Source organism: Trachypithecus francoisi, unplaced genomic scaffold (genome assembly GCF_009764315.1).
Source record: "Trachypithecus francoisi isolate TF-2019V2 unplaced genomic scaffold, Tfra_2.0 Lachesis_group19, whole genome shotgun sequence".
NCBI lineage: Eukaryota > Metazoa > Chordata > Mammalia > Primates > Cercopithecidae > Trachypithecus > Trachypithecus francoisi.
In genome coordinates, this window is record NW_022681464.1 from 20576436 (window position 1) to 20597834 (window position 21399).

Sequence of the window (21399 nt, forward strand, 5' to 3'; positions counted from 1 at the left end):
AATTTTTGTATTTTTTGTAGAGACGGGGTTTAGCCATGTTGCCCAGGCTGGTCTCGAACTCCTTGGCTCATGTGATCCGCCGATCTCGACCTCCCAAAGTGCTGGGATTACAAGCATGAGCCACCGCGCCCAGCCTCAAACTTATTTTTCAATTGTGGTTAAGATTATCTGAGGATATAAATGTGTATGTATTGTGACAAATTTTACGTGGGTCAGTTCTCACTTTTTCAAGGGCCATTGTGTTCTCCTGTGAAAGCATGGGGGTTGAGGATGTCAAACCCGTCCCTTAAAACGTCAGTACTTGGAGTGTAACCACTTCAGGAGTGGGAATGGTATTGGGGATTGTACTCAGTGGTAGCACAGCATTCCCCCCTCTGTAATCCTTGGCAACTCACAGGACATTTGAGTTTATTTTCTGTAAAATGGGAATAACCTTACTGAGTTACCGGAGTAAATGAATAATGTAAGCAAAAGTACTTTCCGAAGCAACAATGCTAGTTGCTGAACCGAACACTGAACAGAGCAGCTGGATTTCCCACCGGTCGAGTCTCCCAGTTCGCTCTCTTTGTCCCAAGTGTGCGGCCGCGGCGGCTCGTCTCCGTGGCAACGTCCCAGCGTCCCGGGCCCCGCCCCCACCCGCCGCCAGAACCGGAAGCTATTGCGCAGCGTGCAGTTTCCCGGTTTCTCCCCGACGGTGTCTGGGTCGGCGCTTCTCTGCCGGGACGTGAGACCCGAGGCCTCTTTAGGGCCCCCAGACCGCGGTCAGAAGCGGCGGTTCCCGGGCGGTGGAAGGGGGACGCGGAGAGGCGACGGCGGACTCGGCGCCACCCCTTCCTTCGCGCGCCAGTGCAGCACCCTCTACACAGTCCCAGATCCCCAAGCCCCTCCTCGCCGCTGCGCCCACCTCGCTCTCTGCCCGGGAGTCCGCGCACCCCTTCCCCTCGTCCTTCCCCGGCAGACCCCGGCGCCTGCCCTCCCAGCTGAACCCGCGCCCCCGGCCGGCCCCACGCGCCCCCGGCCAGCCCCACGCGCCCCCGGCCGGCCCCACGCGCCGCCCGTCGGCCCCACGCGCCAGCTGCCGCTTCACTCCGGCGGTTCCCAGCCTGGGAGGCGCACGGCGCGGCGCGGTGGGCGCGGGTGGTCCGGAGACTGTCGGAAGTCAGCCCTCCCGTAGCCCGCCCGCCACAGCAGGGTGGAGCCAAGAGCGGCGTCCCCTGCGGAAAGACCCCTGCGTCCCAGGCTTTGAAGCCTCCCCACCACGGACCCCGTTCTTTCTGGCCGTCGTGTGGTGTCGGGGGTTCCTTCCCCCCTCAGGTTTAGCACAGATTCTGCGCCTGGTGCTGAAGTGACAGGGCGGCCACTCTCTTCCAGAGGCTGCTTTAGCCCCGGGGTCCCTCATATATCCCTTAGGGTACCTGATGGCTCCAAACCGGTGACGTCAACCTTTCCGACCTCTCGGGTCTCGTTCCCCAGACTCTTCCGGCCCCTCTTCATCTGGGAGTGCGGCTTCCTGCCGCCGCTTCCTCCTATGCGCTGAGAAAACGCGCAGTGGTCACCCCAGGGGCCCCTGCTGCCTATGGCCTCTTAACCACACAGCACCATGGGTAAGTGTGGACGGCCTGGATTCAGACCCCAGCTTTGCCCTTGGTCAAAGTATCTGGCTTTGCTGTGACTGCTTCCCCATCTACAACATGGGGATAAAAATAATCTAGAGCTTTCATGAGGATTTAACCTTTGTTTATTTTTCCTAAGGTGTTTAAAACAGTGCTTGGCACATAGTAAATTCTATTAATATGTGTGTCTGCTGTTGTTTGTTTCATAGCACATCATTGTGTAAAGTTGTATCGTTTATTTGGTAACAAGGTTTATGAACTCACAGGCTTTATACAGGACACTGGTGTTTCTTCAGTACCTAGAACAGTACTTGAAGTGAGAAAAAAAATCAAATGGCAGGATACATAACAAGGGAAGATGGAGGCGCAGGTAAGATTTTTAAAGTAGTCATCATTTGCTGAAGTTGTACAAACACTATCATATACCTCCTGCCCAATTTAAAAAATGTGATTAGCCCGGGTGCGGTGCCTCACGCCTGTACTCCCAGCACTTTGGGAGGCCGAGGCAGATGGATCACCTGAGGGCAAGAGTTTGAGACCAGCCTGGCCAACATGGTGAAAGCCCGTCTCTACTAAAATTATAAAAATTAGCCACGCGTGGTGGTACACGTCTGTAATCCCAGCTACTTGGGAGGCTGAGGCAAGAGAATCACTTGAACCCGGAAGGCAGAGGCTGCAGTGAACCAAGATCCCGCCACTGTACTCCAGCCTGGGCAACAGAGCCAGACTGTCTCAAAAAAAAACCCAAAACAACAACAACAACAACAACAAAATGCGATTAGTTACTGATGATACTTAAGAGTAAAATGATACAAAGAGAAGTGCCATCCCCACCCCTTTGTTGCTAACGAGCTAATAATACTTAAAGAAATCGTTGGCCGGGCACGGTGGCTCAAGCCTGTAATCCCAGCACTTTGGGAGGCCGAGACGGGCGGATCACGAGGTCAGGAGATTGAGACCATCCTGGCTAATACGGTGAAACCCTGTCTCTACTTAAAAATACAAAAAACTAGCCGGGCGACGAGGCGGGCGCCTGTAGTCCCAGCTACTCGGGAGGCTGAGGCAGGAGAATGGCATAAACCCGGGAGGCGGAGCTTGCAGTGAGCTGAGATCCGGCCACTGCACTCCAGCCTGGGTGGCAGAGCAAGACTCCGTCTCAAAAAAAAAAAAAAAAGAAATCGTTGCCCTCACAAGTCACTATGATTGTGATGGTATTGTGAATTGATACAGTATTTTTTGCAATATTTTGGTAATACATAGCAAGACAGAATTTGCTATTCTCCTTTGATCCTCAACAAGCAGAGGCTTGGGACATGCTTGAAAGAAATACGTTGAAAGGAGAAAAATAGTATATTCATAAAGATGTGCCTCCCAGCATTAATTATAATAGTGAAATTAGAAACAACCCAAGTATTTTAAAATACATAGTTAAGTAAATAATATGGATATGGAAAAAAATGGAAATACATTCAGATAAAGGAATGTGCGGTTGCCTTTGTTCTTGTTGTTTTTCTTTTTTCTTATTTTTTATTTATTTATTTTTAAATAGAGATGGGATCCTACTGTGTTGCACAGGCTAGTCCCAAGCTCCTGGGCTCAGGTGATCCTCCCATCTCCCACCTTGGCTTCCCAAAGTGCTGGGATTTCAGGCACAAGCACAGTGCCCAGCTGACTGGGTTTTGTTTTGTTTTGTTTTGTTGGAATGGTTCCTTTAATGTGGAAGTAATGTTTTAACAGTAAAAGCTGAAAGTACTTCCCTCATGAGACTATTTCTTTGAGCTCTTTGCAGCAGATTGAAAACTGATTGGCTCTTTAAACTGGCTCCAGAGCTATAGCATTTCTCAGGCTTCCCTTTTTTCCATTATCTGAGAGCTTCTATGCAATCCTGGGTCATCTCTTACTGTAATACTCATTAGCCTTGTGGGCATGGTTTTCAGAATGAGTTGTGAATCACTTATGCATATGAATTAATAAATCTTAGCTATTTGGTTCTCTTAAAGAAGTATTCTTCAAAAGCATGTTTTCTGGGCCAGGCGTGGTAGCTCATGCCTGTATTCCCAGCACTTCAGGAGTCAGGCGGATCACCTGAAGTCAGTTCGAGAGTAGCCTGGCCAACATGGTGAAACCCGTCTGTACTGAAAATACAAAAATTAGCCAGGCGTGGTGGCGGGTACCTGTAGTCCTAGCTACTTAGGACGCTGAAGCACGAGAATCACTTGAACCCAGGAGGCAGAGGTTGCAGTGAGCTGAGATCACACCGCTGGCACTCCAGCCTGGGTAACAGAGCAAGACTCCATCTCAGAAAATAAATAAATAAATAAATAAAAGCATGATTTCTGTTAAGACTAAGGTCAGTATTTTCTATACAGTCTTATGTTTCTAATCTTAGTTGTTTTGTTGTAAGAAGCATTTGTCTTTTGTCTTCTTTCCACTTGTTTCTTTAATCATATTTAAGGAGTGTCCATAAGGAGAGCTTTACCTCCTTGAGGATTAGAGCCCAACAGTACTGAGCTATTTGTCTGTCAAAATGTCTGCAAAATTGGGAAAGTCATCATCACTCCTAACACAAACTTCAGAGGAGTGTAATGGGATTCTGACAGTGAAGATGGAAGAGGAAGAACAGACCTGTGATCTGGACTCTAACCTCCATTGGAGCAGCAGCTACAGCCCAGAGACCTTCTGCCAGCAGTTCAGGCAGTTTGGCTACCAGGATTCACCTCGGCCCCGGGAGGCTCTGAGCTGGCTCCGGGAACTTTGTCATCTCTGGCTGAGGCCGGAGGTGCACACCAAGGAGCAGATCCTGGAGCTGCTGGTGCTGGAGCAGTTCTGGCCATCCTCCCAAAAGAGCTACAGGCCTGGGTGCAGAAGCATCATCCAGAGAATGGAGAGGAAGCTATGACTATGCTGGAGGATGTGGAGAGAGAGCTTGATGGACCAGAGCAGGTAAGAAGGATTCCTGTGGAGATGAAGCCCCAGGCTGAGTCAAGAGTGCTGGCACATCATTGGGTGTAGAGCTCTCAAACTGTATTCCCACTCAGCACAACTGGATGTGTAGGGGTGAAAGTACTAACGGGTGTCCCAGCAAAGAGAAGGTGGCTCTACTTTTTACCTCCCTTTTCCTGTGTCCATGATACTTTTTGCATAGTTTATTCTCTGTTATTTTATCCTCAAGTCCCAACCTCATGGTGTTCTTCAGCCTCAGTTATTCCTGTTTTTAGGTCTTTTTTTGGACAAAGGAAGGACATGATTGCAGAGAAGCTGGCACCTTCAGAAATCACTGAGGAATTGCCAAGTAGCCAGCTCATGCCCATGAAGAAGTAGCTCCAGGGAGCATCATGGGAGCTTCAGTCCTTAAGACCGCATGGTGAGGGGGCAGGATTCAGTTCATGGTGGAAAGTGTAGGGCCCTCTGCTCACCACACACATCTCGGCTGATTTATGCAAGAGGCCTCAAATCTCCCGCTGTCATCTTCTTACTGTGGAAACTTCTGTCATTTGTCCTACTAAATGAAGATCTTCAGTATTCTGTTCTTCTTTTTCAGAGATTCTTATAAAATCTTCAGATATTAAATCCCTGACATTTCCATCAGGGTTTTCATGCCTTTTTAAAGTAGCCCTTTTATCTTCAGGCAGCCCTTGAGGGTTGTCTGTGGGACCCCAAGGTACACAGCCCAGAGACCACTGCTCAGTTACTGGTGGGATCTAGTAGCAAAATTGCCCATATTGCTGCTAAGGTGACTTTGTTCTCATACATGCTTTGAATACATTTTGCTACTCCCTCACATCCTCACCTGGCCTCAACTGATCTTTGCATTGCTTTCTATAAGCGCTCCAGAATAGCTGTGTAGCAATCTGTTCTTCCATTGCAAATACTAAACAAATAAGTGCTCTGGGGAAAAAATAAAAACAAAACAAAGAATAAGGGGGTTAGATGAAGGTAAGAAGTGGAAATAAGGCTGAGTTAGAGGCCTTATAGGTTGTGACTGCTTGTTCCTGCTTCAGACAGAGTAGCTGTGTTTTCATCTGTTTTATATATTGGAACTCAATGTAAAATTTCATTTGATAAAAGGGCCACGCTACTGTAAACAGAATAGCGGGGATAGGATCTTATTATATAGAGTGGTAGGGAGGCCTCTCTGATGAAGCAACGTCTAGATGATCATCCTGGATAAAATAGGAGCCAGAGATTAAGAGGGAAATCCTACTTGGGAGCATTGCCTTCCCTCCCTCCAGCACTGCTTCCGTAGTTCAGGAGTGGCTGATAGCTAAGCAAGGTTAAGAGTTTTTCCAAGGGAATTTTTATAAGAAACTACACAAAGAAAATACAGTAATTTAGAAAGATTTAGAAAGCATTGCTTACCCTAACTTGGCAAGTACTGACTCTCAGAAGGCTTATACTGGGACACGTAATACCTCCAGTCTAGAAATTGTCTTAGTTTACTTAGAAAAGTGAAAGTCTTTTCACGAAAAAGTATTTTCCATCAGGAAAGAGAGGGAGACCATCCCAGACTCAGCAGCTTGGTGTGGCGGTGACTACAGAAGTATCAACCTCAAAGCCAGGTGTGGCAAGAACCACATCCTACCTCTGAATGTCCTCATGGAGGCCTTTCCTACCTTTTTTTAACGATTCATAGAAATTTGAAACAGAATGCAAAGGGTCCAGGATCTTGCAGTACATGGCAGAGAGAACCAGCATCATGTGACAGAATAATAGAACCATTTCTTAAGGCCACAACATGATTTCTGTGGTACTGAGTCATATCTTATCAAAGCTTCTGGGAGATGATCTTGGTCTCAGTGCTGTAAAGTGTTAATTGATGCCAGGATTTTGATAGTAATGACTAATCATTGAGGTCACTTTGAAATATAAACTAGCAAAAATGAATTTGAGACAGAATCCTTACCATTTATAAAATGATTTCCACTTAAACTAGTAACAATAAATGAGTATGCCATATGCTGTGGTTTGAATATTTGTGTCCTCCAAAACTGATGTTGAAACTTAATCCCAAGTGTAGCAGTATTGAGAAGTGATGCCTTTGAGAAGCAATTGGATTATCACCTCTGCCCTCATGAATCCATTAATCATTCATGGATTAATGAGTTCATGGGTTATCATAGGAGTAGAACTGGTAACTTTATAAGAACAGGAAGAAAGGGCTGAGTTAGCATGTTAATATGCTCAGACCCCTCACCGTGAAATGCCCTCCACTGCTTCAGAACTCTTCAGAGGGTCTCCATCAGCAAGAAGGCTCTCACCAGATGCACCCCTCCACTCTGGACTTCTCAATCTCCATAACTATAAGAAATTCTTTTTATAAATAAATTACTCAAATTCAGGTATTCTAAGCAACAGAAAATGGACTGAGACACCACATTTGTGAATAAATACAAGAAATAATTTAAAATTCCTTTTGTAATAACTATTTAGACCCATTTGATTTGATTTGATTTTTATGTAGTTTTTGTTTTTTGTTTTTTGTTTTTTTGTTTTTTTAAGTTAGGTTTATTTAGTTTGCTGCAGCAAGAAAGAGAACACGGCACAGAAACTATGGGGTGTGTTATTAAGAAGGAATTGGGAAGGGCTTATGTTAAGGATTTGAGCTTATGTTGGGTGATTCTAAGGAGATTGTAGAGACAGCAGGTAGATCCATTTTAAATAAATTCTAAAGAGTAAACTCAGTTTTCTTACTCAGTATCACACTCCATCACTAACTGTTCTCCCTAGACCACCTTTCTCACCCCATCCTTTTGATTAGGCCTTGAGAGGGCCCAGGGGATCACTTATCATCAGTGCCTCTCTGGGTTGCTTTTAATCTTATTTATATAATTACTTCAGCTCCAGCCAAGTCATGTCCCCAGATATGTCCAAAACTGTTGTACTTTGCTTTTATAAACTCATTTTAAGCTCCTGTCTTTCAGCAGCTTCAGTTAAAATGCCACCATGAGGATAACTAAAGTGATTTCTTCAGGTAATGCATCCACATTACACTGGCATTTTCACATCTGAGTTAGCAGTTCTGCTGGAGCTTTAGGCACCCTGAGTCATAAGGCCCTCTGCATCAAGCCAGATTTGTGTGCCGCCTGAGTGACTGCAGCCCATAAGCAGCCATGTACATTTTTCATAGATGTTAAAAGTAATACAAAATAATACAACAAACAGCCATTCAACCAGTAACATAAAATCCATACAGGAGTAGAGGTTTTTGATCGATGGGTACTGTGCTACCCTTGATCTTTTGAGGTACTAGTTATCCTAGTCTATATTCTTCCCTTTATTTGCCTAACTTATATTTTCTTACTTTATTTTCCACATTCCTTTTTGGCCCCTTGGCTTTCTTCAGCTCATTTCTTTGTATAGTTATTGATTCCTTTATGATTATTAAGCTTTTATTTGTTTATTGATACCCCAGTACTAAATCTTGTTTCTTACTCCCACTGGCACATTGGATTCCTCTCCTTCAAGCTGTCTCTCTGTGTCTCAAATCATTTCTTCTTTTTAAGCCCTTTCTTTCCTTCCAGACTTTCCTTAGTTTCTGATGTCTTTTTATCCTTATTCCCTATTCTGTCTTTTCCGTAGAACTTTTCATCTTTATAGTTTAGTTGACTGCCTCCTCAGTATGTAAACCTTTCTCTTTGTCTTATATAATCTTCTCAATATTTTGTCTTACACTCTCCATCCTTCACATTGTGTGTTTTATAAACATGCTAGCAATAATCATGTATATTTCATTTGGATCATTCTTTCTCTTTCCTGATGACATTCGTTTTTCTATTTCAGATGAAGACATCAAAACTACAAATGTGAAATCCGCAGCAAGGCAGAAGACTTCTTTAGGCAAAGAACTGCATTGCGATGTCTCTAACATCCTTTATATCAATGCCTCCCAGAGTTCCACATATAGAGCAACCTATGAACAGGACGGTAGGCTTGAAAGGAGACAAGGAAACCCTTCTCGGAAAAAACAACACAAATGTGATGAATGTGGCAAAATCTTTAGTCAGAGCTCAGCCCTTTTTTTTACATCAGAGAATCCACAGTGGAGAGAAACCTTATGCATGTGACGAGTGTGCAAAGGCATTCAGCCGAAGCACGATTCTGATTCAGCATCAACGAACCCATACTGGTGAGAAGCCCTACAAGTGTCATGACTGTGGCAAAGCCTTTAGTCAGGACTCGAATCTTTTTTTTTTTTTTTTTTTTTTTTCTGTGGCTTACTATTCACACACATAGCTGAGTTGACAATTTAATGTTAACCTAAAGAACCCAGCATTCCTATTGCATCATCTAACACAATGTATGGACATGGTATGTTACGGTGATTATTAGGAAAACGTTTGACCTTATTAATGTTTTTTGTTGATAATTATCAAATACAGGCCTATTTTCTTCAGGGAAATTGGACACTAAAATCTGGACTTACAGGTTTAAGAATTCTGTTTTCCATAAGCACTCAAATATTTTTTCAAAAACTTTATTATTTTTTTTTTTTTTTAATTATACTTTAAGTTCTAGGGTACATGTGCATGACTTTTATATCATGTATAATTCCCCAATGCAATCCCTCCCTCCTCCCCCCTCCCCATGATAGGCCCCAGTGTGTGATGTTCCCCTTCCCGAGTCCAAGTGATCTCATTGTTCAGTTCCCACCTATGAGTGAGAACATGCGGTGTTTGGTTTTCTCTTCTTGTGATAGTTTGCTAAGAATGATGGTTTCCAGCTGCATCCATGTCCCTACAAAGGATGCAAACTCATCCTTTTTTATGGCTGCATAGTATTCCATGGTGTATATGTGCCACATTTTCTTAATCCAGTCTGTCACAGATGGACATTTGGGTTGATTCCAAGTCTTTGCTATTGTGAATAGTGCCGCAATAAACATACGTGTGCATGTGTCTTTGTAGTAGAGTAATTTATAATCCTTTGGGTATATACCCAGTAGTGGGATGGCTGGGTCATATGGTACATCTAGTTCTAGATCCTTGAGGAATCGCCATACTGTTTTCCATAATGGTTGAACTAGTTTACAATCCCACCAACAGTGTAAAAGTGTTCCTATTTCTCCACATCCTCTCCAACACCTGTTGTTTCCTGACTTCTTAATGATTGCCATTCTAACTGGTGTGAGATGGTATCTCATTGTAGTTTTGATTTGCATTTCTCTGATGGCGAGTGATGATGAGCATTTTTTCATGTGTCTGTTGGCTGTATGGATGTCTTCTTTTGAGAAATGTCTGTTCATATCCTTTCCCCACTTTTTGATGGGGTTGTTTGTTTTTTTCTTGTATATTTGTTTGAGTTCTTTGTAGATTCTGGATATTAGCCCTTTGTCAGATGAGTAGGTTGCAAAAATTTTTTCCCATTCTGTAGGTTGCCTGTTCACTCTGATGGTAGTTTCTTTAGCTGTGCAAAAGCTCTTTAGTTTAATTAGATCCCATGTGTCAATTTTTGCTTTTGCTGCCGTTGCTTTTGGTGTTTTAGACATGAAGTCCTTGCCCATGCCTATGTCCTGAATGGTACTACCTAGATTTTCTTCTAGGTTTTTATGGTATTAGGTCTAACATTTAAGTCTCTAATCCATCTTGAATTAATTTTCGTATAAGGGGTAAGGAAAGGATCCAGTTTCAGCTTTCTACTTATGGCTAGCCAATTTTCCCAGCACCATTTATTAAATAGGGAATCCTTTCCCCATTTCTTGTTTCTCTCAGGTTTGTCAAAGATCAGATGGCTGTAGATGTGTGGTATTATTTCTGAGGACTCTGTTCTGTTCCATTGGTCTATATCTCTGTTGTGGTACCAGTACCATGCTGTTTTGGTTACTGTAGCCTTGTAGTATAGTTTGAAGTCAGGTAGCGTGACGCCTCCAGCTTTGTCCTTTTGACTTAGGATTGTCTTGGCAATGCGGGCTCTTTTTTGGTTCCATATGAACTTTAAAGCAGTTTTTTCCAATTCTGTGAAGAAAGTCATTGGTAGCTTGATGGGGATGGCATTGAATCTATAAATCACCTTGGGCAGTATGGCCATTTTCACGATATTGATTCTTCCTATCCATGAGCATGGTATGTTCTTCCATTTGTTTGTGTCCTCTTTGATTTCACTGAGCAGTGGTTTGTAGTTCTCCTTGAAGAGGTCCTTTACATCCCTTGTAAGCTGGATTCCTAGGTATTTTATTCTCTTTGAAGCAATTGTGAATGGAAGTTCATTCCTGATTTGGCTCTCTGCTTGTCTGTTACTGGTGTATAAGAATGCTTGTGATTTTTGCACATTAATTTTGTATCCTGAGACTTTGCTGAAGTTGCTTATCAGCTTAAGGAGATTTTGGGCTGAGACGATGGGGTTTTCTAAATATACAATCATGTCATCTGCAAACAGGGACAATTTGACTTCTTCTTTTCCTAACTGGATACCCTTGATTTCTTTCTCTTGCCTGATTGCCCTAGCCAGAACTTCCAACACTATGTTGAATAGGAGTGGTGAGAGAGGGCATCCCTGTCTTGTGCCAGTTTTCAAAGGGAATTTTTCCAGTTTTTGCCCATTCAGTATGATATTAGCTGTGGGTTTGTCATAAATAGCTCTTATTATTTTGAGGTACGTTCCATTAATACCAAATTTATTGAGCGTTTTTAGCATAAAGGGCTGTTGAATTTTGTCAAAAGCCTTTTCTGCATCTATTGAGATAATTATGTGGTTCTTGTCTTTGGTTCTGTTTATATGCTGGATTACGTTTATTGATTTGCGAATGTTGAACCAGCCTTGCATCCCAGGGATGAAGCCCACTTGATCATGGTGGATAAGCTTTTTGATGTGCTGCTGAATCCGGTTTGCCAGTATTTTATTGAGGATTTTTGCATCGATGTTCATCAGGGATATTGGTCTAAAATTCTCTTTTTTTGTTGTGTCTCTGCCAGGCTTTGGTATCAGGATGATGTTGGCCTCATAAAAAGAGTTAGGGAGGATTCCCTCTTTTTCTATTGATTGAAATAGTTTCAGAAGGAATGGTACCAGCTCCTCCTTGTACCTCTGGTAGAATTCAGCTGTGAATCCATCTGGTCCTGGACTTTTTTTGGTGGGTAGGCTATTAATTGTTGCCTCAATTTCAGAGCCTGCTATTGGTCTATTCAGGGATTCAACTTCTTCCTGGTTTAGTCTTGGGAGAGTGTAAGTGTCCAGGAAATTATCCATTTCTTCTAGATTTTCTAGTTGATTTGCGTAGAGGCATTTATAGTATTCTCTGATGGTTGTTTGTATTTCTGTGGGGTCGGTGGTGATATCCCCTTTATCATTTTTTATTGCGTCTATTTGATTCTTCTCTCTTTTCTTCTTTATTAGTCTAGCTAGCGGTCTGTCAATTTTGTTTATCTTTTCAAAAAACCAACTCCTGGATTCATTGATTTTTTGGAGGGTTTTTGTGTCTCTATCTCCTTCAGTTCTGCTCTGATCTTAGTTATTTCTTGCCTTCTGCTAGCTTTTGAATGTGTTTGCTCTTGCCTCTCTAGTTCTTTTAATTGTGATGTTAGAGTGTCAATTTTAGATCTCTCCTGCTTTCTCTTGTGGGCATTTAGTGCTATAAATTTCCCTCTACACACTGCTTTAAATGTGTCCCAGAGATTCTGGTATGTTGTATCTTTGTTCTCATTGGTTTCAAAGAACATCTTTATTTCTGCTTTCATTTCGTTATGTACCCAGTAGTCATTCAGGAGCAGGTTGTTCAGTTTCCATGTAGTTGAGCGGTTTTGATTGAGTTTCTTAGTCCTGAGTTCTAGTTTGATTGCACTGTGGTCTGAGAGACAGTTTGTTATAATTTCAGTTCTTGTACATTTGCTGAGGAGTGCTTTACTTCCAATTATGTGGTCAATTTTGGAATAAGTGCGATGTGGTGCTGAGAAGAATGTATATTCTGTTGATTTGGGGTGGAGAGTTCTATAGATGTCTATTAGGTCCGCTTGGTGCAGAGATGAGTTCAATTCCTGGATATCCTTGTTAACTTTCTGTCTCGTTGATCTGTCTAATGTTGACAGTGGAGTGTTGAAGTCTCCCATTATTATTGTATGGGAGTCTAAGTCTCTTTGTAGGTCTCTAAGGACTTGCTTTATGAATCTGGGTGCTCCTGTATTGGGTGCATATATATTTAGGAGAGTTAGCTCTTCCTGTTGAATTGATCCCTTTACCATTATGTAATGGCCTTCTTTGTCTCTTTTGATCTTTGATGGTTTAAAGTCTGTTTTATCAGAGATTAGGATTGCAACCCCTGCTTTTTTTGTTCTCCATTTGCTTGGTAGATCTTCCTCCATCCCTTTATTTTGAGCCTATGTATGTCTCTGCATGTGAGATGGGTCTCCTGAATACAGCAGACTGATGGGTCTTGACTCTTGATCCAGTTTGCCAGTCTGTGTCTTTTAATTGGAGCATTTAGTCCATTGACATTTAAGGTTAATATTGTTATGTGTGAACTTGATCCTGTCATTATGATATTAACTGGTTATTTTGCTCGTTAGTTGATGCAGTTTCTTCCTAGCCTCGATGGTCTTTACATTTTGGCATGTTTTTGCAATGGCTGGTACCGGTTGTTCCTTTCCATGTTTAGGGCTTCCTTCAGGGTCTCTTGTAAGGCAGGCCTGGTGGTGACAAAATCTCTAAGCATTTGCTTATCTGTAAAGGATTTTATTTCTCCTTCACTGATGAAGCTTAGTTTGGCTGGATATGAAATTCTCGGTTGAAAATTCTTTTCTTTAAGAACGTTGAATATTGGCCCCCACTCTCTTCTGGCTTGTAGAGTTTCTGCCGAGAGGTCTGCTGTTATCTGATGGGCTTCCCTTTGTGGGTAACCCGACCTTTCTCTCTGGCTGCCCTTAAGATTTTTTCCTTCATTTCAACTTTGGTGAATCTGGCAATTATGTGTCTTGGAGTTGCTCTTCTGGAGGAGTATCTTTGTGGCGTTCTCTGTATTTCCTGAATTTGAATGTTGGCCTGCCCTACTAGGTTGGGGAAGTTCTCCTGGATGATATCCTGAAGAGTGTTTTCCAACTTGGTTCCATTTTCCCCCTCACTTTCAGGCACCCCAATCAGACGTAGATTTGGTCTTTTTACATAATCCCATACTTCTTGCAGGCTTTGTTCATTTCTTTTTCTTCTTTTTTCTTTTGGTTTCTCTTCTCGCTTCATTTCATTCATTTGATCCTCAATCGCTGATACTCTTTCCTCCAGTTGATCGAGTCGGTTACCGAAGCTTGTGCATTTGTCACGTATTTCTCGTGTCATGGTTTTCATCTCTGTCATTTCGTTTATGATCTTCTCTGCATTAATTAGTCTAGCTGTCAATTCTTCCACTTTTTTTCAAGATTTTTAGTTTCTTTGCGCTGGGTACGTAATTCCTCCTTTAGCTCTGAGAGGTTTGATGGACTGAAGCCTTCTTCTCTCATCTCGTCAAAGTCATTCTCTGACCAGCTTTGATCCGTTGCTGGCGATGGGCTGCGCTCCTTTGCAGGGGGAGATGCGCTCTTATTTTTTGAATTTCCAGCTTTTCTGCCCTGCTTCTTCCCCATCTTTGTGGTTTTATCTGTCTCTGGACTTTGATGATGGTGACGTACTGATGGGGTTTTGGTATAGGTGTCCTTCCTGTTTGATAGTTTTCCGTCTGACAGTCAGAAGGACTGTCTGTTGGTCTGTTAGAGATTGCTTGAGGTCCACTCCAGACCCTGTTTGCCTGGGTATCAGCAGCAGAGGTTGCCGAAGATAGAATATTGCTGAACAGCGAGTGTACCTGTCTGATTCTTTCTTTGGAAGTTTCCTCTCAGGGGTGACGCCACCCTGTGAGGTGTGGGGTATCAGACTGCCCCTAGTAGGGGATGTCTCCCAGCTAGGCTACTCAGGGGTCAGGGACCCACCTGAGCAGGCAGTCTGTCCGTTCTCAGATCTCAACCTCCGCGTTAGGAGATCCACGGCTCTCCCCAAAGCTGTCAGACAGAGTCGTTCGGGTCTGCAGCAGCCCCGCTCTTTCCCCTAATGGACTGCAGCTGTGCGCTGTCCGCAGCGGTAGAGTCTACAGGACTCGAATCTTTTTAGACATAGGAAAAGACACATTAGAAAAGAAGTCCCGCCGGGCGCAGTGGCTCAAGCCTGTAATCCCAGCACTTTGGGAGGCCGAGACGGGTGGATCACAAGGTCAGGAGATCGAGACCCTCCTGGCTAACACGGTGAAACCCCGTCTCTACTAAAAAATACAAAAAACTAGCCGGGCGAGGTGGCAGGCGCCTGTAGCCCCAGCTACTCGGGAGGCTGAGGCAGGAGAATGGCTTAAACCCGGGAGGCGGAGCTTGCAGTGAGCTGAGATCCGGCCACTGCACTCCAGCCTGGGCGACAGAGCGAGACTCCGTCTCAAAAAAAAAAAAAAAAAAAAAAAGAATGAGTATTTCACCCAATCCAGGCCAATGAGACATCAGGAGAAGCCTGCCCCATGACTTCTGGGAAAAGCTTGCTTTCTTATAAAAAAAAGAGACAGATGATATCGTCCTATTCCCACATGTTACTATGACTGGTTATGATGCTAGGAAATGCTGCATCAGCTGGAAGATGAAGCTGATACATGTGGAGGAAAGAGCTATGAAAACTGCAGGATTTTAAGCAGATAATGTGAAGGGAAAAAAATAGAAAACTACAGGAAAGCAAGACTGAAGCCCTGATGTAGCATTCCTTTAAATAGCTTTATTAGAAGAGAATAAATATTTAAAATCAATTATCTAATCATCCACATTAATAAATGAGGGGGAAAAAAAACAAAAAAGCAGCTTAAGCCAAGTAAGTAGGAGGGGGCATAGAATGATAAAAACAAGAACAGAGGCTCTGACTCCAGGGAAGATAGAGTAAGCACACTCCTCCTGACCCCATCTCTCACACTAATTGGAAAGTCTGGACAAAATCTAGGACTCTTCAAAGTAAATGACAGCAAGCAGATTGGGGAAGGAGGACAGAATTTGAAATCTACTAAAGTAGCACTGAATTTACTATCTTCTCCACTTGGCATCTCTTTGCCTAGACTCAAAGGCAGCTTGAAACCCAGAAGTGCACACCAAGAATGAATAGAAAGTTCCAAGATAAGAGTTCTGTTTCTGGCCTAAGGAATTGTACACTTAAAATGGTTAAAATGATCAATTTTTATGTTACATATATTGTATCACAATGAAAAACAAAAGTATTGGAAGAAACAAAAATGAAGCCACTTAAAAAAAAAAATCCCTGCCCTAATAAAGTTTGGAGTGGGAAAGGGGGGTTCTAAGGGTCAGAGAGAATGTGGAAATCCCACATACAATATTTTTTGCTTTATTTCCCTTCTCTTCTACCCCAGTCTTCAAGGAATACTATGACAGTAGCATTGGCGTCAGCAGCACTGCAATGGCAGTAGTCTTTGAGAAGGCATTTAATTTAATTTATTTAATTATCTATTTATTTTAGAGACAGGGCCTCATTGTGTCACCCAGGCTGTGGGAAGGCACTTTAAACTCAGAGGAAGAGGAATACTTTGTTCTGAACAGAGCTGCTTTAGTCCCAGAAGCATGGAGCAAATCCCCATTGCTTTTATTTTCTCTGTGTCCTCTGGCTGCTTGGACCAGGATTCAGAATGCAGTTGGGAGAGGTAAACAGCAGAACTAAACCAGGAAACTAAAACCCCAGCTTTCTAGCTGAAAAACTGGTAAGAGAGGCCCCAGGGAGCCAGAAAAGTGATAAAGTTATTGCAAAGAGAATGGAGATCAAGTGAGATCCCCTAAAGTTTTGTAAGAGCCCGTCTGCTCACCTCTAAACTGCACTTATGTGGAGCTGACCCTAACTGGCACATCACAAGCATTGAGAACTGAGCTACAAGATAGACTACCGCTTAGGCCCCAGATTGGCCACTGGGTGGCACACACAAAGACCCAAATTGAACTGGAAATGTTTGAAACCTGAACTGACATTGAAACTGCAGCCCACACAATGAAATCAGAACTCACAATCTTACCCTAATTAGGGCATTTACCTGTTAAACAAAAACATCAACATTCTCCTTATGACTTAAATAATACCCAGGATCTGACAGCATAATATTGAAAATGTGCAGGATACAATGCAAAATTACTAGGCACAGAACCAGGAATATCTCAAGTTGCAAGAGAAAAAAAAATCAAGTGATGCCAACACCTAGATGATACAGACGTTAGGATTCACAGAAAAAACTTTAAGGCAAGTTTTATAACCATGCTTTGAAAGTAAGGGTGAATGAATGGAAGGATATACATCAGGAAAGAAATGGAAGATATAAAGAGGAAACGAATAGAAATTTTTGAAGTGAAAAATACAACAATCAAAATAAAATATTCACCTGATGGGTTCAATGGGAAAACGGAGATGACAGAGGAAATAGTGATAAATCAAAAGAAATTATTGAATCTAAATGACACAGAAAGTAAAAGATCGACCAAAAAAAAAAAAAAAAAAAAAGGACAGTACAAGAAAACTACAATCCAATATCCTTCATAGACATAGGCACAAAACTCCTCAACAAAATACTAGCAAATTTAATTCAGCAATATATAGAAAGGATAAAACATCTCGACCAAGTAGGGTTTATCCTAGAACTGTAAGGTTGACTCAATACTCAAAATTCAGTGAAGCTGATTTACCATATTAATAGTCAACAGGAAAAAGCACATGGTCATATCAATTGATGCAGGAAAAGTATTTGACAAAATTCAACATCCATTTATGAAAATAGAAGGAGGCTTCTTCAAACTTGTAAAGTGTATCCACTACAAATCTAGGGTTAATATAACACTTAATTATGAAAGACCGAATGTTTTTCCCCTTAAGACTGAGAACAAAAAAAGGATGTCTACTCTGCACTGCTATTCAACATTGTAATTCAAGTCCTAACCAGTACAATAAGGCAAGATATGAAAATTACACACAGCTTGGCATGGTGGTTCACACCTGTAATCCTAGCACTTTGGGATGTCAAGGCAGGAGGATTACTTAAGGCCAGGAGTTTCAGACCAGACTAGCAACACAGTGAGACACCATTTCTACAAAAAATTTTTAAAAATGAGCCAGATGTAGTGGCAACACCTGTAATGCTAGCTACTCAGGAGGCTGAGGTAGGAGAATCACTTGAGCCCAGGAGGTTGAGGCTGCAGTGAGCCATGATCATACCACTGTACTCCAGCCTGGGTGACAAAATGAGACCCTGTCTCTAATTTTACAAATTGAAAAAGAAAGTTATGGATGCTGTTTGTTTTTAAAATAAGTGCTCCCAATTTGCAGGTACCATGTACATCTACCTTAAAAAAATCCCACTGAATCTACAAAAAACTTCCTAATAATAATGGAGTTTGGCAAGGTTGTAGAATATAAAGTTGTCTTAGTGAGTTTGGGCTGCTATAACAAAATACCATAGTGGTTTAAACAACAGAAATTTATTTCTATATAGGAAGCATGATGCTGGCATCCGTTTGGTTTCTGGGGAGGCCTCATGAAACTTACAATCATGGTGCAAGATGAAGGGGAAGCAGGTACCTCTTACATGGCCAGAGCAGGTACAAGAGAGAGGTAGGGAGGTGCTACACACTTTTAAATAACCAGATCTCTTGAGAACTCTATCACAAGGAAAGCACCAAGGGCGATGGTGTTAAACCATTCATGAGAACTCACCCCCTGATCCAATCACCTCCCATCAGGCCCCAGCTCCAATATTTGGGATCACAATTTGACATGAGATTTGGGCAGGGACATAGAACCAAACCCTATCATTCTGCTCCTGGCCCCACCCGAATTTCATGTCCATTTCACATTGCAAAGTACAATCATGTCTTCCCAACAGCCCCCAAAGTCTTAACTTATTCCAGCATTAACTCAAAAGTCCAAAGTCTCATTTGAGACAAGGCTAGACCCTTTCGCCTATGAACCTGTAAAATAAAAAACAAGTTAGTTACAACCAAGATACAATGAAGGTATAGGCATAGGGTAAATACTCCTATTCCAAAAGGGAGAAGTCCACCAAAAGAAAAGGACTACAGGCACCGTGCAAGCCCCAAATCCAGCAGAGTAATCATTAAATCTTAAAGTGCCAAAATAATCTCTGTTGAATTCATGTCCCACAACCAGGGCACGCTGATGCAATGGGTAGACTCCTAAGGTCTTGGGCAGCTCCACCCTGTGGCTTTGCAGGATTCAGCCCCCACAGCTGTTCTCAAGGATTGACACTGAGTGCCTGTGACTTTTCCAAGTGCAGGGTGCAAGCTGCTGGTTGGTCTGCCATTCTAGGGTGTGGAGAATGATGGACCTCTTTTCACAGCTCCACTAAGCAGTGCCCCAGTGGGAGTCTGTATGGGTGCTCCAACCCCACATTTCCCCTTTGCACTGCCCTAGTAAAGGTTCTCCATGAGGGATCCATCCCTGCAACAAGCTTCTGCCTGGACCTCCAGGCTTTTCCATACATCCTCTGAAATCTAGGTGGAGGCTCCAAAGTCTCAACTCTTGCACTCTGCATTCCCACAGGCTTAACACCATGTGGAAGCTGCCAAGTCTTATGACTTGCATTCTCTGGAGCAGTGGCCCAAGCTGTATCTGGGCCCCTAAGTGACGTGGCTGGAGTTTGAGTGACTGGGATTCAGGGAACAGTGTCCCAAGGCTGGGCAGGGCAGCAGGGCCCTGGTCCTGGCCCACGAAACCATTCTGTCCTCCTAGGCCTCCAGGCCCATGATGGGAGGGGCTGCCACAAAGGTCTCTGAAATGCCTTCCAGGCCTTTTCCCCATTGTCTTGGCTATTAATACTTGGCTTCTTTATACTTATGCAAATTTCTGCAGCCTGCTTGAATTCCTCCCATGAAAATGGGCTTTTCTTTTCTACAACATTGCCAGGCTACAAATTTTCCAAACTTCCACCCTCTGCTTCCCTTTAAATGTAAGTTCCAGTTTCAGCTAATTTATTTGCTCATGCATATGAGCATAGGTTGTTAGAAGCAGCCAGGCCACATCATGAATGCTTTGCTGCTTAGACATCTCTTCTACCAGATACCCCAAATCATCATTCTCAAGTTCAAAATTTCACAGATCCCTAGAGCAGGGGCACCATGCAGCCAGACTCTTTGCTAAAGCATAGCAAAAGTGATCTTTACTCCAGTTCCCAATAAGTTTCTCATTTTCATTTGAGACCTCCTCAGCCTGGACTTCGCTATTCATATCACTATCAGCATTTTGGTCAACAAGTCTCTAGGAAGACTTCAACAAGTCTCTAGAAATGTCCAAACTTTCCCTCATCTTTCTGTCTTCTGAGCCCTCCAAACTCTTCCAACCTCTGCCCATTACCCAGTCCCAAAGCTGCTTCCACATTTTCAGGTATCTTTATAGCAATGCCCCACTCCTCAGTACCAATTTTCTGTATTAGTCCATTCTCATGCCGCTATAAAGAAATACCTGAGGCTGGGTAATTTATAAAGAAAAGAGATTGGTTGGCTCATGGTTCTCTAAGCTGTACAGGAAGTATGATGCTGGCATCTGTTCAACTTCTGGGGAGGCCTTGGGAAAGTTCAAATCATGGTGGAAGGCAAAGGGGAAACTGGCACATCTTACATGGCCGGAGCAGAAGGAAGAGAGAGAAGGGGGGAGGTGCTACACACTTTAAATTACCAGATCTCGTGAGAATTCTATCATGAGAACAGCACCAAAGGGGGATGGTGCTAAATCATTCATGAGAACTTGCCTCCATGATCCAATCACCTCCTACCAGGCCCCACCTCCAACACTGGGGAATCACAATTCAACATGAGATTTGAGCAGGGACACAGATCCAAACTATATCACCTCCTAAGGCTTTACCTCCAAATACCACCACATTGTGAATTAGGGCTTTAACATATAAAGTTCAGGGGAACACAAACACTTAGTCCATAGCAAAAGTCAATACACAAAAATCAATTACATTTATATATACTGACAATAAACATTGGAAAGCAAAATTTTTAAAAATACTATTTAAAGGCCAGGTGTGGTAGCTCACGCCTATAATCCCAGTACTTTGGAAGGCTGAGGTGGGTGGATCACTTGAGGCCAGGAGTTTGAGAACAGCCTGGCTGGCATAGCAAAACCTCATCTCTACTAAAAATACACACACACACACACACACACACACACACACACAAATTAGCTGGGAGTGGTGGCACTTGCCTGTAATCCCAGCTACTCAGGAGGTTGAGGAATGAGAATCCTTGAACCCGGGAGCTGGAGGCTGCAGTGAGCTTAGATTGCACCACTGCACTCTAGCCTGGGTGACAAAGCATGACTCTGTCTCAGACGAAAAACATTTAAAATAGCTCATAAAACAGTAAGTATTTAAGAATAAATTGAACAAAGCATGGGTAGAATTTGTATACTAAAATCTACAAAATGATGATGAAGAAAATCAAAGAATACCAAAATAAATGGGGGAGATGTAGTGTTCATGAACATCCCTAAACTGAACAATAGATTTAATGTAATTCCAATAGAATTTCCAGCAGGATGTTTTTGTAAATATAGGCAAGCTGATTCTAAAAGATATATGGAATGCTAAATGGACTCAAACTACCAGATTTTTTTTTTTAAAGAAACAGGGTCTTGTTCTGTCACCCAGGCTGGAGTACAGTGGCACAATCATAGCTCACTGTAGTCTCAATCTTCTGGGTTCAAGCAGTCCTCCTGCCTTAACCTCCTTAGTAGCTGGGACTACAGGTGTGCACCACCACACCTAAATAATTTTTTCTAGTTTTTTGTAGAGATGGGG

The 21399-nt window shown here is 42.9% G+C and overlaps 1 protein-coding gene across 1 annotated transcript; it reads left to right on the plus strand.

Moving 5' to 3' along the window:
• The first annotated feature begins 1498 nt into the window (after nt 1-1498).
• On the plus strand, nt 1499-15241 carry ZNF396 (zinc finger protein 396). The gene is given in 8 exon segments (XM_033178500.1): nt 1499-1604; nt 4069-4438; nt 4441-4558; nt 4835-4977; nt 8394-8629; nt 8631-8786; nt 14659-14703; nt 15161-15241. Coding segments are annotated over 7 exon segments (1077 nt in total). The 5' UTR covers nt 1499-1604; nt 4069-4140.
• Nucleotides 15242-21399: the final 6158 nt, after the last annotated feature.